The following is a 14,491-nucleotide window of genomic DNA, read 5'->3' as shown; positions in this document are numbered from 1 at the left end:
GCCCGAGGTGTGTCACTGCTGCCGAGACGGGTGCCCGCCACGCACAGCAAGGCCCCTCACCGGGCCACTTCCCTCTGCACGGGGCTGAGGCAGTGCATGGCAGCTCCTCAGACATGGAAGACGAGGCCTCGTGGCCGCCACAGAACCCGAGTGTGACTGGTCACCTGTGTCTCGTTAGAGGTGATGTGACGTCTCAGCCAGTCAGCACCACTTGCTGGGACACCACGCATGGTATCGGTGGCCTTTGATGAACTTAACTGTGGTTTCCGCTCACGGATTTGTGTCACCTCTGGGGTTGGCGCTGGCCTGACAGACCGTGAGGTCACACCCCACGGTAACTCCGGGCCATCTGCTTGGAGCCTCGGCCCCGACCTGTCTCCTGGCCACTGCTTTTGGAGGGCAGCTCCCTTCATGGTGAACAGCGTTGCGATGCCCTGGGACAGGCTGCGGGACTGTTTGGGGGACGGGCAGGCGCAGGGGCGTGTGACGGTCGGGACTCTCGGCCGCCAGTCTCGGAAACCACTGAGGCTGGTCCGAGGGGCCGCGAGGGGCTTCGCTGGCGCGGACGTCCGCACACGCGGCCACTGTGCAGCGCGTCGGGGCGGCTGGGAGGCGGGTGGGCGGGCAGCACGCCCACGCCGCGGCTCGCCCCCGCTCCGCCCGGGACGTGCTCTTGCCGGGCCACGCGCCCCCTCCCAGCCTTCGCGGCTTCCTCGTCCTTGCTCCTTTGCGCCGGCTCCGGGACCCGGAGGCCTGAGTCCAGGGGCTGCTCTCCCCACACCTGTCCCACCCCGAGGGTCCGCTGCACTGTCCTTCCGTCATCAGAGCCTGTGTCTTTAGTTTGCCAGACAGAGCCAGCCAGGGGTGCCGACGGGATGTTCCCCCGTCCCGGGGCGCAGCCGGCCAGGGTCTTCGTGGCTGGGGCTGGGAGTGGCCCCGGGCTCGCGCCCCGCGGCTCGCCCTCTCCTCGTCTCCTCACTTGCAGGTTGGTGGCTTCGCCACCGGCCCCGTGTCTGCCGTGGCTAACAGCCACTTGGAGTCTTCATGGCCGCCGCCGCCGCCTCATCGACGGGGCTCCAACTCTGGCGGGCGTAGTCCCCAGGGCTTCCTGGCGACTGTCATCCTGTCGGTGGCTGAGGTCTTGGCTCACCAGAGCCACCAGGCAGTGAGCGGTGGCGTGTGGGCTGGGAGCCCAGCGAAGGCCACCTGGCCCGGGGCTCCCCAGCGTCTGGCCGAAGGCACCTTCTGCATCGTGTGGTGCCTGGGCCCACCTGCGAAGCTTGCCCTGGAGGGAGCAGTGTCTGGAGTGGGGCGCTCTGGGAGGTCACCACCAGGGTCGTGGAGGCGCTTGCTGGGGGGGCCCTGGTTGCCGCAGCTCGCCTGTCCTCTCGGCTGCTGACGGACATCCGAGCGTTTCCATCGGGCGCTTATGAGTAAAGCTGCCGAGAACACTTTCTTGCAGGCTTTTGGGGGCGTGTGCTTGCCTCTCTGTCGGGTAGACCCCCGGGAGTGGGGTCGCGACGCGGGTCTAACTCTCCACGAAGCGGCTGGACCCTCCTGTGCCCGCCCCCTGTGTGCGTTCTGCTGGGCGTGCGGTGATGCGGGCTCGTGGCTGGATCTACATCTCCCTGATGAGACCACATTAGACCTTCGTCACCTGCTTAGGAGCCAGTCACGTCTTCAAGCCCTGTTTCCATTTCCTAGTGGCAGGAGCTGTGGGAGTTTCTTCTGCACACACAGTCACACGTACGTGAGGAAGAGAGGTGAGCCCCGGCGCGGTCACTGCCGCCCCACCGGGCCGCGGGAGCCAGGTGTGGCCTCTCCCCCGAGGCCAGAGCGCCGCCGGTGCAGGGACCGCGTGCGCGGACGGGCCTGCCCTGCACGCCGGTGGCACCGTCTTTGTCCAGATCCCGACTTTGAGATCGTTGCAGAGTCACGTGCAGTTTGTCGCAGGAGGCGGCCGGAGAGCGCAGCACACCGTGCCGTTGCCCCAGGGCTGGCATCGGGACAGCGCGCGTCCCCTCCGGGGTCTCGATGTCGGTCGGCACAGTCGAGACGCGGGAGTCCCTGTCTGCACGGGGCCCCCCGTCCTTTCCCGGCCGCGCGGCCTCCCGCCCCTGGAAACCGCCCGCCTGTGCTCCGTCACTGTGACCCTGTCCTTGTGAGAACGCCGTCCGCGGGACGGGCTTGCCGCACGCGCGCGGCTCTGCAGACCCCGGGGCCCACCCGCACCCGTCCTGGCGCCGCGGGCGTCCTGCGCTGTGGGTCCCGTCTTCGTGCCCCCACGGGCGGCGCCCCGGTGTGTTTGGCGGCAGAGGTGCCGCGAAGGCTTCGTGCACACGCTTCCACTCCGCAAGCCCCGGGAGTGCGGATTCTGGGTCAGGTGCTGGTTGCGCGTTTGTTTTTTCCGGAAACCGCCAACCTGTTTTCAGAGTGGCTGTGCCACTTCTATGTGCCCACCAGCGGTCAGCTCCTGCCGCTGTGACAAAGCCCCACAGACCGGTGGCGAAACCGCAGGACCTCATTTTCTCCGTCGCAGAGGCTGGTGGTCCGAGTCGGCGGGGGGGGCCGGCCGCTGCCAGGGACGCCCCCCCGTCACAGCTCCTCAGCCCCGTGCAGCGCCCCCTGCGGCCTCCTCCCGCCGCAGCCACCCCCTCGCGCCCTGCGTTCACACACAGCCCTGGGGGCTTCGGCTTCAACACGCGAAGTCGGGGCGACCCGGTTTCCCCGTGACCGCGCCAGCGTCCGAATCGCGTTTCTGTGTCGTGGCCGGGACAGGTGCGTGGTGACTCCTCGTGGGTCTAATTTGCGTCTCTCTAAGGCTGGTCGCACACCAGCTCCGTCTGCCCCTCGCGAGCCAACTGTCTCTTCCTGTCTCTTGCCCATTTTCTAATCTCATTTTTGTCGTCGTTAAACTTCCAAGGGTTCTTTGCGGATTGTGGACGCGCGTGTTCGGTCAGACACGCGGTCAGCACGTGCTTTCTCTTAGCCGGCAGCTTGTCTTTTTCTCCCTAAACGGGGTCTCTACAGGTCCAAAGTTTCTCACCTCCGTGAGGTCTGCGGTACCCGCTTGCCCCGTGTGACTCCTGCCTCTGCTTGCGCGCCTGGGAACTCCGCCGTGCTCCGCAGTGCGAGGCTCTTCTCGTCTTTTCCTAAGGGCCTCGCGGCTTTGCCTTCGTGCCCTCTCCGAGTTCGTTGTCACGAGGCCTGACGTTTGCGTCCACTCCCTCCGCCCTCTGCTGCAGCGCCACGTGCGGCCGGCGCCGTGCTTCCGCCAGTGAATCGCTTCGGCATCTTTATCAGAAATCGTGTGGCTGTTTCTGGGGTTTTCCTGTCCCGTTGACCCGCGACTCCACCCCTGCACCAGGACCAGCCTGGGCCTCAGTAGCTGTGTGGCAGGTCCTGAAGCTCAGTGTTTTCGTCTTCAGTTAGGGAAAATTCAGCTGTACAGACCAGTAGAACGGATAACAGAGCAAATGTCCAAGTCCCTGCTCTCCAGGGCTAACAGACATTAGCTTCAGAGAAGTTCATGTGGCTCCAGACCATCTAAACGCTTACGCAGCCGGGGTCCGTCGCGCTGCCCCTGGCCGCATCCCGTAAGGGCCGCGGGAGCTCAGTTCATTTCATGATGCAATTTTCCACTACAGGAAGCTAGAAAAGGCTCAAATTAAACCCCAGAACAATGGAATTATATTGGTTTTCAAAATGCAAAAGCAACTTTCCTTAGTCACGATGCGTCATTTTTTATGTGTTGTTGGGTTTGACATGCTAACATCTGAACTTCCTTAGAATTAAGGGCTTCTTAAGAATTCTTTCGTCTGTGTTCCCGTGTGACGTCAGTCTACGCTTTCGACGTCCTTTTCTGTCTCGCGCATCCGGGCGGCGCTGTTAGATGCTGGTCGTTTGGCCTTGATCGGTCTCATGCGCTCTGACCCGTCTGTCTGGGATTCACCAGTCTCGCTTACTTGTCAGAGCACTTGCCTTGCCTTGTTTTTCTCCACTTTTTCTGTCGCTGATCTCTGTTCCTGTGTTTCTCCTTCCTGCCTCTGAAGCAGGACGATGAACAACTAGTGTCATACAAATTGGAGCTGTTATTTTTGCAGAAAACAAATTGTTACCCACAGGTCCAGTTTGTATTTTACTTAGTAAAGGTATTTTAAAAGCTTAATGTTGAGTAAAATCATAGCACTGAACTGATATGTATGGTTTTCTAATTTTCAGGAGGGTTTGCATTTGTATATGAAGCTCAAGATCTGGGAAGTGGCAGAGAGTATGCATTAAAGGTAAGAAAGGGTGTCGCCATTTTATGTGGGTTTTGGGTTTTTTTAGAGGGACTCTCAAAGTGGCAGTTTCGAAGGGTCTATCGCCATCATTTTGTTGGTTTCTTTTTTCCAGTCCGTCTCTGTGTCTTATCTGTTTCTTCTGGTGGCGAGAAATCATCAGCAGTGTTAGTGGACTTTAAGGGCGTGGTCTCCAACTTTGGGACGAGGACTCAGCGGGCCACCTGGGGGGGACGGTGACCTCACAGTGCCCAAACTGCAGTGAGGGTCCCACAAATAGCCGGGCTTTAAAAGCTGCTCGCGTAAACCGCGGCCCACAGTGCACCTGTGTGTAAGCCACGTCCCGACAGCGGGAGGGACATCTGGGCCTGGGTGCTGGCCCAGGCGCCTCTCGTCAGTGGGCAGAGCGCGCGGCCGCCCCGTGGGGGTTGGGGGCCCGGACGTGGCCCCGTTTCCGCAGCGCCTCCTCCCCTGTTCACGCGTCGGCTTGTCCTTCGGGCCGCTTGGAGAAAACGCTCCTGTGTTTACTTTTTCTTGTGTCCTTGGATCCTCAAGGACCACATCCATGGCCTTCGACTTCTCTCGGGGTTGGCAGAGGTCGGGGGTTAAGACGGAGTGGCGTCTGCTCTCCAGGATGCAGGGCAGGGCGACGCACAGCTGCTGACCCTGTCTCCGCTCTCCCCTGCTGCAGAGACTGCTGTCCAACGAGGAGGAGAAGAACAGAGCCATCATTCAGGAAGTGTGTTTCATGGTATCCTTCTCGGCGCTCCCCGGGGCAGCGGGCGCTGAGCCACGCCGCCCGCCGCCCGCCCTGCTCGCCACGCACTCACGCTGGCTTTCGCCTTTCCCAGACGTGTCTGTAGGCTGTGTCTAGGAGACAGGAGCTTTTTCCACATCCTTCACTCCCGAGTAGTAGCGGCTTTGGGAGTGGACGCGAGGGTCCTGCCCCAGAGGTCTCCGTGCTCGCGGTGTGGGCTGCTGCGGCCCATGGTGCCCGCCCAAGCGCTGCGGCCCGGGCCATGGCCAGGGCCCCTCGCTGGGCCTCAGCATCGCTTCCCCTGACCAGCCGCCCCAGCCACCAGAGCGCTCGGGCCGTGGGCCCCGTGCACAGGTGGTAGACTTGGGGCGCTCCTCGCTGGCCCTCCGCTCCGGCACCCGTTCTCCCCAAGCCGGGGTCTTGCCCTTTGCCGCCAGACCTGTTCTCAGTCCCCTCTGCCCATGGCGAGCCTGCTGGCCGCCTCGGCCCTGGGTGCTTGCCTCGCCAAGGGTTGGGGCCCCCACCGCACCCTGCCTGCTGCCCCCCAGCCCGTGGTCGGGTGTGGCCAGCGCGCTTGTCCGCATCTGTCCCTCCCTCTCTGCACCCTTCTCGCCGGGCCCTGGCCTCCGGGGGCCTCACCCGCCTGCCTGCATCTCTGCTCAGTGGTCAGGCCCGTTGCTCTGCTCTCGACCCGTGCCTCCGTGTCTCTGAGTGTGTGGGCGTGGCGTTCTCCTTTAACAAGACACCCGCAGAAAAAGCTTTCTGGGCACCCCAACATCGTCCAGTTCTGTTCTGCAGCGTCCATAGGGAAGGAGGAGTCGGACACCGGGCAGGCGGAGTTCCTGCTGCTGACGGAGCTCTGCAGAGGTGAGCGCCCTGTGCGCCGCGCGGCCGTGCGAACAGCACTGGGCTCTGGGGCCGGGCGGCGCGGCATTCCGAGGCCCTGCCCGGCGACGCGTGGCTCCCCGTGCGCCCCGGCCGCCTCTGTGCCCTCAGCCGGGTCGCCGTGTCTGGGGCGCAGACGTGCCTGCACTGCTTCAGTCTTGGGGTGTAGACGACTGTGGGGCCAGCAGGGCCTGCGGGACCCATGTCTCGAGTGAGGTCGCGTGCCGAAGGACATGCCAGCGGTGGGGCCTGGTGCTGGCCGCGCACTGCGCTCCCCGCGTGGGGCAGTGCGGCTCTGGACAGGGCGCCCTCGAGGAGCACGTGTCCAGACCCCAGTGTGGGTGCCGCGCACGAGGCTGGGGGCTGAACGCTTGGGGTGCTTGCGGGCGGCCGCAGGGGTTGCCTGGCCCAGGGCGGGGACCGGTGTACGCAGGTCTTAGGAGGAGGGTGACGTGGGTGCCCCCCGTGGGAGTCTCCTCGCCCTGCCTCCCCCCGCAGTGCCCTCCCCAGCCCCTCTGCCCCCTTGGAGTTGTTTTCGAAGAGCCCCCCCCCCGCCCCGGTTTCCCCGGAACGGCAGAGACCGGCGAGCCCTGACGAGGCGCCGGCTCCTCTGCGCACTGGCTCGTTCGCCCCCCTCCGGCCAGGCCCTCAGTGTGTCCCCAGCCCCTCCGGAGGGGCGGGGCCCGCCTGTGAGGCAGGCGTGGCCGGGACAGGGGCCGGTGGGCTGGGCTGCGGGGTGAGAGCCGGGGGCCCAGAGCGTGGGCGGATCGGGGAGCCAGAGCTGAGGCGGGGGGTTGGGCTGTTGGTGTGGGATGCAGACGGCGGAGGAGCATGCGGGCCCCGGGCCGCAGCTGCCCTTGGTGTTGGAGGCCACGAGGCGACGCGGTCCGCGAAGGGCCTGGACACCTGGGCGTGCAGGAAGTCCACGCTGGCGCCGCCCCTCGCCCCTCCGCAGTGTGGACGCTGCCGCACAGGTCGACGTGCGCGTTGCCACCGCTGTGTGCAGGCGAAGGGCGCGGCGACTCCCCAGACAGCCCACCCAGAGCCCGGTCTCCGCCCGGGGTCGGGACGGGGTGGTTCCGAATGTCCAGGAAACGCGGCCCAGGAGAGGGGGTGCACGGTTGACAGTCTGAGCCGAGACAGCCGCTGGAAGGTGACATTAGAGGCAGGAAACAAAAGGGGCAGGGGCAGCCCGAGGTGGGACAGGAGACGGCGAGCATGGCAGCCCGGCCGGGGGCAGGAGCGCGGGCCCCACTGTGGGGCCGCAGGGCCCACGACTGCCCGGGTTCCGCGTCAAGCAGCTGCGGGGGCCCGGTGCCTGGGCCAGGAGGGGGCAGTGTGTATGGCCTGAGCGGAAGGCGGGCCCCTCTGGGAAGAGGCTGTGGGGACGGTGCCACGGGGCGCGGGCAGCCTGTGGAGCCGGCCCTGCAGCCCGGAACGCGGTGTCCCCAGCAGACAGCCGCCCCGTCCTGGCGGGGCCCGGGGTCCCTGGTGCAGCGGGAGCCCAGGCTGTCACCACATGCTCGTCCCACGTGCGGTCATGTGCAGTGCAGAGCGAGCGCCCACCGAGGCTCCCGCTGACAGGCAAGACAGCGTGTGTCGCTCCGGGAGACGGAGCCGTGGTTTCGCGGGCAACGGTCGTGGGAGGCGGGCGCGACCGCGGTGGTCCCGGTAGCCGCCGGCTCCGCGGCTCCGTGTTGCCCGAGGCCTGTGGGGGCCGCGGCAGGGGCTGTCTGTGTGCTCCCCCGGCTGGCGGGTGCCTCCCTGCAGCCGCCAGCATCCGTGGCCCCACCGCGATGCGCATTTCATCCTCTTTTAGGGCAGCTGGTGGAGTTTTTAAAGAAACATGAATCTAAAGGGCCGCTCTCGTGCGACACCATCCTGAAGATCTTCTACCAGGTGTGCAGGGCCGTGCAGCACATGCACAGACAGAAGCCGCCCATCATCCACAGAGACCTCAAGGTACCGCCCCCGGGGGGCAGGGCCCCTCGCGCGCCCCGCGGCCCTGGCGCTCTCCCTGTCCGTGAGGCTGCGGCGGCCTCCACGCTCGAGCCTCTGACGAGCCTTTGTTCTTCGTCACCCGAACCTGGAGGCCGGTTCAGGTGACCCGCCGGCAGGTGCCCGACCGTGGACGCGTGTGGGGCTGGGGCCCCGGCCCGGGACCCGCGCCTGCAGGGCTGCGGCGAGAGGCTGCCGGGGCCGCGTGGCCCCGGGCGCGGACGCCCTTTCCCGCCTCCGGACAGCACCGCGCCCCCCGGGCCCGGGGTTCTCGTGCCACCAGGACCACTCCGGCTCCGGTGGCGGGTGGTCCCTGTGCCCGCGCCCCGCTGGCCCTGGCGTGGGCCGACCACGGGTCGCGGGGTCCTCCCCGCGCCGTCTTCCGGCTCCCCTTGGGGGGAGCACTGCAGACACGCCAGCCTGTTTTTCGCTCTCTGAGCTGCCGCGCTCGGCCCCCTCCCGGGAAGCCCCGCGTTGGGGGTGCGCGTGGCCTGCCGGCACACTCAGTGGCCCGTGCGCGGAGGGCACCCCTCTGCTCAGGGCACCCGCCAGCCGCCGTCACAGTCGCGTCGTGCTTCGTGTCTTGACGGAGCCCCCACCCTCCCAGGCGTGGCGTCCTGAAGCCCGCGGTCGCCCCGTGCTCGGGGCCCGGGCCCCCGTGTGGCAAGGCCACCCCTTGCCGGAGCTTCGCGGCAGCTGCCTCTGCTGCTCTGGGACCGCTGGCTCCTCTTGGTTCTTTGTGTCGCCATGTAAAGTTTTGAATCCGCTTGGCAGGTTCGGCCCCCAAACTTGGGGACCCTGATTGGGACTGCCTTGACTCCCGCAGAGCGGGCGCCCATGCGCTCTGTCCGGGAAGGGCCAGACCGCAGACGATGCGGCCCGTTGGGGCAGTGAGCGCGGCGGCCCGGGGCCCGCGCTGGGCAGCCGTGGGCTCCTGTTGGTTTGCGAGCACTGCTGTCGGGGAGCCGTTCTCAGGCCTCCGCCCTGCAGAGGGGCAGCGCTGGACCTGGGTTCCCGGCCGCAGGTCTGCTGTCCAGTGACCAGGACAGGGTCCTGCTGTTGGTGTTGGGAGCATGGTCTGGTTCCGTTTACTTTGGCTTTTAAAGTTTTATGTCAGTTATTTACAGTTTTCTGGCCAGGAGTCTGTTGTGTGTCTTCCGTTACAGTTCTTCTTAGCTTTTCGATGTACTCGGTGGCTTTTAATTGGGATGTTAATTTTTTTTGCCGTCTAACCACTTTTTCTAAAGGCTTTTGTCATATGTTGCACATTATTTGTTGGGCTTACCTTTGAATTATGGTTGATTTTGAATTTCTAGTTTTACTAAATTATCCATTTTTAAAGGTACACATACTGATTGTGGTCAGGAGAGCTAAGACGCCGCGGCTTTCCCTTTGGGGGAGGAAGGCCTGCTGCTCACTGCTCCGAGCCCTCCGTGGGGGGCTGCCTGCGCCCGAGCTCACTGGCGCCGTCCGGCCCTGCAGGTGGAAAACTTGCTGCTGAGCAGCCAGGGGACCGTGAAGCTGTGTGACTTCGGCAGCGCCACCACCATCTCGCACTTCCCCGACTACAGCTGGAGCGCCCAGCAGCGCGCCCTGGTGGAGGAGGAGGTGAGGCGGGCGGCGCGGGTGTGCCCGCGGGGCGGCGTCTGGGAGTGCCGGGCCAGATGGGAGGCTCAGTGCCGGCCTCCAGCTGCACGGAGCTCCAGGGTTACGGGAGGGTCACGTTCACACACGGTGCAGGTCGTGCACCTGCAGTGCGGCGGCTTCCGGAGTGGACATCCTCGCACCCCACTGGGGGCCGCCCGCCTCGCCTCCCCCGGGCCCTGGGCCAGCCTGCCCCAGCGGAGCACGGGAGCGGCTCATTTCTGGGGGTGCAGGAGCTGCCGGTGCCCTTGGCTGGCGCTGGGTGTCGTGCACGTGTGTGCCCAGCCGCGGCCGACCTCAGAGCCGGTCCCCCAGTGGGGAGCAGGGGTCACCCCCCGCACGTGCCCCCGTTTTCCCTGTCCTGCCGCAGCCACGGCTCTGTCGACAGTCCCCACGGAGCCTGCGGCCGTGGGGCTGGGGCTGGTGTGTCTGCCGCGCGCTGAGGCTCCCGTCTGCCACGGGTCCCGCCCTGTGTGTTGGGGTCTCGGGCTCTGTCCGTCCTCCCGTTACTGAAGCTCATAGAGTAAACCGCTTCCTTTCGGACACACGAGTGGCCCTTCAAGCCGGCTTCGGGCCGCTGTGCACGGGCCTCCTGCTCGGCGAGCACAGCACAGGGGTCCTCACGAGCACGTCCGCCTGCTGCTCGAGCCAGCGCCGGGCGCCATGCGAGACGGGTGGGGACGAGCAGCTCTGGAGGTGGGCGGCGGCGGGGGTGGGGGCCAGCAGCCTGCGGCCTGTCCGGACCGCGGTGACGTGGAGCGAGTGTCTGGCGGCGTGGGCGCCGGCTCACAGTGGGGACAGCAGGCCGCACCCTCTGTCCCCTGCAGATCACCAGGAACACGACGCCCACGTACCGGACGCCGGAGGCCGTGGACCTGTACTCGCACTTCCCCATCGGCGAGAAGCAGGACATCTGGGTGAGGCCGCCGCGGCCCGCTCACCGCTGCCTCTGGAGGACTGAGTGGAAACGGGGTGTGCGCGCGGGGCGGTCAGCATGGGTCCTGCCCGGGCGCGGCGCCGGCACCGGCCTGCTCCCCGCAGGCCTGACACTGAGCGCCCCCGACGCAGCCACCTGCCCTCTGGCTCAGAGCCCTGCCGGGCGGCTGGGACGTCCACGGAGCTGTGGCCTGTGTGGCCATGCCCTGGGCATCCCAGGTGGCCCTGGGGCGTTACGCTGGGCTGGCGATGGCCAGAGCGAGGGCTGGCGTCGCCGAGGTGGGCGTCACGCCCAGCAGCGCTCACTCCCCCCCCCCGCCCCCCGCCATTGAGCTCTGGTGCCTTGCGGCCTCCCTAAGAGCGGGGACAGTGACTCCTCCACCCTAGACGGCCACCCTGTGGCCTCGCACCTCGAAGCTCACGTTCCAGACTCCGAGCTCGGTGTGATGGAGCCCAGGCGCGGCTCAGTTACTGATGGGCAGAGACTGGACCTCGCGGGCCACACCCTCACCCCCGCCCCGCCCCTCACCCCCGGCCCCGCCCCGCGCCCCCGGCCCCGCCCCGCGCCCTCGGCCCCGCCCCTCACCCCGGCCCCGCCCCTCGCTTCGCCCCGCAGGCCCTGGGCTGCATCCTGTACCTGCTGTGCTTCCGGCAGCACCCGTTCGAAGATGGGGCGAAGCTGCGCATCGTCAACGGGAAGTACTCGATCCCTCCCGACGACACCCAGTACTCCGTGTTCCACGGCCTCATCCGTGAGTCCTGCGTGCAGGGCCCGTGGCAGACGCGCCCCCTCGCGCCCCCTCACGCCCCGTCGCCGCGGCCCCGCGCCGGGCAGCCTCCCCGCTGCGGGCTTTGCCCTTGCCGCTCGCCCTCTGTGGGTTCGCGGTGCCCTGCAGGGTCGGCCGGATCATTTCCCTCCACTTGTCGTTGCTTTTCGTGTCATAGTGTCCTCGCTGTTCAAGTCAGCGACGTGAGTGAAACAGGGCCCCTGTGGGTCTGGGCGGGGGGGACACTGGGCCCTGAGCACGCGCTGCCTCTGCTGCAGGCGCCACGCTGAAGGTCAACCCCGAGGAGCGGCTGTCCATCACGGAGCTGGTGAACCAGCTGCAGGAGATCGCGGCCGCCAGGAACGTGAACCCCAAGGCACCCATCACCGAGGTAGGGTTTCCGGGTGTCACGTGCGAGCGTGTGGTCTTGAGACAGCTGGCCTGCTTTAGGGGCGACAGCTCTTGGGGGAGCTCCCGTCTGTCGTGCGGGGAAGTGCGCCCACGCCAGCCGCGGGGATCGAGTGCCCTGAGGGCCGGCCCCCCGCTGAGAAGCGTGCCGCCCTGGGGTCACAGGGTCAGGGGAATAAACTGCGTGTGGGGCCCCGTTGCCCACGCAGGGCCGTCCCGCATCAGGTGGCACTCAGTGTCCACCCCCGGGCCTGGGGCCCAGGCAGGACGCGGAGTAACGGGCTGGCGAGGCACACGGCCGTGGTGAGGCGGGCACAGGCCGGCTGTAAGGCACGGTGGCCGGGCTGCCCCTGCGCCTCCGCGGGCGGGCGGCCCTTCCGAGTGTTCTGGGAGCTCCATGCGGGGTGGCAGAGGTGCCACTGGACAGACACAGGTCACCGCAGGGTGGCTCCCGAGCACTTAGTGCTTCTCGATCCCAGGACAGCGGGGCAGACGCCAGCCCCGCTGACGTCCAGCAGCTGTCCCCGCGAGGCAGCCGAGCCCGCTGGGGCGGACACGACCGCGCCCGTAGCCCAGGGGCCGCGCAGCTGCGCAGGGCGTGGAGAATGGCGGAGTCTGGCGCTCTCGCCGGGGCGGCCTCAGGGACCGGGGTCGTTCCGCAGTGCGGTGGCGGCGCGAGCGTGGCCTCCCCGTCGGAGCCGGGTGAACCGGGTCGCTGACACCGGACGTGTGGAGGAGAGGCCTGCCCGACCCAGGGCCACGTGCTGCCTGCGCCCCCCGGAGCCCGTGCGGGCTCCACGCCGACCACGCTGGGCCCCGGGAGACGCTGCTCCGTGCGCGCCTTGCCCCTGGGGTTTAACGCAGTGACCCACGAGAACCTGCAGCTCCCCTCTGACTCCTGAGCGACCCACAAGCTTACCAGCCCCTGGGAACAGGGCGGGGTCACTGCGGCGCTGGCGAGGGGTGGGCAGGAGGCCACGGCCTGCTCCCAGCGGCCCGCCACGCAGGGCAGCGCAGTGCCGGTTGGCTCGGGGCTCCGCTTTGCCGCCGCAGCTCAGCTCGGAGCCAGGTCTCTAACTCACAGCCCGCCACCCGCCGCCGGCAGGCCCCGGGCGGGCACAGGGAGGCGCCGCTCATCTTCCCGCGTGGGCCCCGTGGCCGGCAGAGCCCGGCGCACAGCGGGCATGGGCGGGCTCGCAGCCACTGCCTCCATTTGGAGGTGCTTGCTGAGTGACCCCTGTGAGTGGACACTCCTGGCCTGTGTGGCCGCCCTTGGTCCACGTGGATCGTTTACACCTGTGCAAGTTCTGTTCTCGGATTTGACCACGAGCCATGGCTCGCCGCCACCGGGCCGGCCGTGGCCGTGGCTGTGGCGCCTGCTGACTGTGTGCTCTGAACCTCGCAGCTCCTGGAGCAGAATGGCGGCTACGGGAACGCCGCCCCGGCCCGGGGGCCGCTCCCTCCCGGCTGCCCCGTGAGCAGCAGCCACAGCACAAGTGAGTACCTTGTCTGCACCCGCCATCCGTCCGGGGGTCACTGCACCTCGCTGTGCTGGGCACCCAGGCCTGTCCCTGGGGCTCTCGGCCTGACAGTGAGAGGCGGCGGGCTCTGAGGGCCCGAGACCCTCAGGGTCACAGCTGCCTGAGCTCCCAGACCTCAGCAGGGGCCACATGCTCGGCCACGGCTCGGGGAGGGACCAGAGGAGAGGGGAGCACCGGCCGCTGGGGCCCCGAAGCTGCCTGTGAGCCCTGGGAGGGCTGAGCCCTGCACCCAGCACGCAGGGCTATCGTGGTGGCCACACGGCACCACTGTCCCCTACGTGGCCAGCTCCGCCTCTGACCCCTCAGAGGCCCAGCCAACGTGCGTGACCCTGGCGCAGGCAGATGAGGCCGCCCCACAGGGCCGCCGACGGTGACCGTGAGGGTGACGTGCAGGGCAGTCACACGGTCATGACGGACCCCAGGCTGCAGGGGCCCCAGTCTGCCGGTGGAGAGGGCACAGGCACGCGGTCCTGGCAGGGGCAGCGGGGGCCGGCGGGCCCTTCTCAGGACTCAGGCCGTGCTTGGTGAGCGGCCGCACCGCCTCGTCCCACGTGTGGGTGCCCAGGGCTGGCACAGCGGAGCCTTGTCCCGGAGCTGCCCTCAGCTCGACCCCGTGGCTGTGCCCTGGAAGGCCCCGAAGGCCGTGCCGGGTGCCCTCTGCCACCCCCGTCCCCTCAGCCTCCTGCCCTGGTGTGTGGAGTCCAGGTCCCAGGACCTGTTCCACTGCTTTGTTTCCTGGGGAGGGATCATCCTGGTCTCCGGTTGGCCACGTGTCCTGGGCATCTCGTGTCCACACAGTGTGGCTTCAGCACCCCCACTGGCCCTGGGCGCCTGCTGTGTGGAGGCAGGTGGGTTCTCGAGGTGCCCAGCAGGGCCACCCGGCAGGTGCTCACGCCACCTGTGTGAGTGCCGGGGCCAGGCTGGTCCTGCTGCACTGCGGCAGCCCGAGTGGCCCCGTCTCAGCTGCGGCCCAGCCGTCGGCGGCTGGGGTTGCTGTGCTGGTCACTGAGGTGGTGGCAGAGCCCACAGACCCCCAAGACCCAGTGGGGGCCCACACCTTCCTCTTTCCAGAGCCGCCTGTAAGGGCCGCACCCGGGTCCCTGGAGTTTCGGGCACCCGCCTTCATTCGCTGTCACCCCGTTCACGTCCTGTTGGGGGCCCCGTGGAACTGCGGCCTGCTGGCCAGGCTCTGGCCTGGTGCCCCCACCCCTGTAGCTGGAGCGCAGTCCAGGCCCGACCCTGCCGCCTCAGCCCGGCGGGGGCCTCCCGCTCGAC

General features: G+C 67.6%; 1 protein-coding gene across 3 annotated transcripts in view; it reads left to right on the top strand.

Moving 5' to 3' along the window:
* Positions 1-14,491, top strand: part of GAK (cyclin G associated kinase) — a 38,425-nt gene that overhangs the window by 2,242 nt on the left and 21,692 nt on the right. Inside the window, exons 1-10 of one of the 3 annotated variants that reach the window (XM_036227358.1) lie at positions 664-1,763; positions 4,222-4,283; positions 4,972-5,031; positions 5,790-5,904; positions 7,742-7,884; positions 9,403-9,528; positions 10,392-10,481; positions 11,117-11,252; positions 11,546-11,658; positions 13,081-13,171. In XM_036227358.1, coding sequence (XP_036083251.1) covers positions 1,430-1,763; positions 4,222-4,283; positions 4,972-5,031; positions 5,790-5,904; positions 7,742-7,884; positions 9,403-9,528; positions 10,392-10,481; positions 11,117-11,252; positions 11,546-11,658; positions 13,081-13,171 — 1,270 coding nt within the window. In that variant the 5' untranslated portion in view covers positions 664-1,429. Of the gene's footprint in view, positions 1-663; positions 1,764-2,275; positions 2,779-4,221; positions 4,284-4,971; positions 5,032-5,789; positions 5,905-7,741; positions 7,885-9,402; positions 9,529-10,391; positions 10,482-11,116; positions 11,253-11,545; positions 11,659-13,080; positions 13,172-14,491 lie in introns of those variants that run through there. The other 2 variants (XM_036227359.1, XM_016159255.2) reach the window with 2 other exon arrangements.

The sequence above is a fragment of the Rousettus aegyptiacus genome, unplaced genomic scaffold (assembly GCF_014176215.1).
Source record: "Rousettus aegyptiacus isolate mRouAeg1 unplaced genomic scaffold, mRouAeg1.p scaffold_m13_p_10, whole genome shotgun sequence".
Taxonomy (NCBI): domain Eukaryota; kingdom Metazoa; phylum Chordata; class Mammalia; order Chiroptera; family Pteropodidae; genus Rousettus; species Rousettus aegyptiacus.
This window is presented reverse-complemented; position numbering and strand designations above follow the sequence as displayed.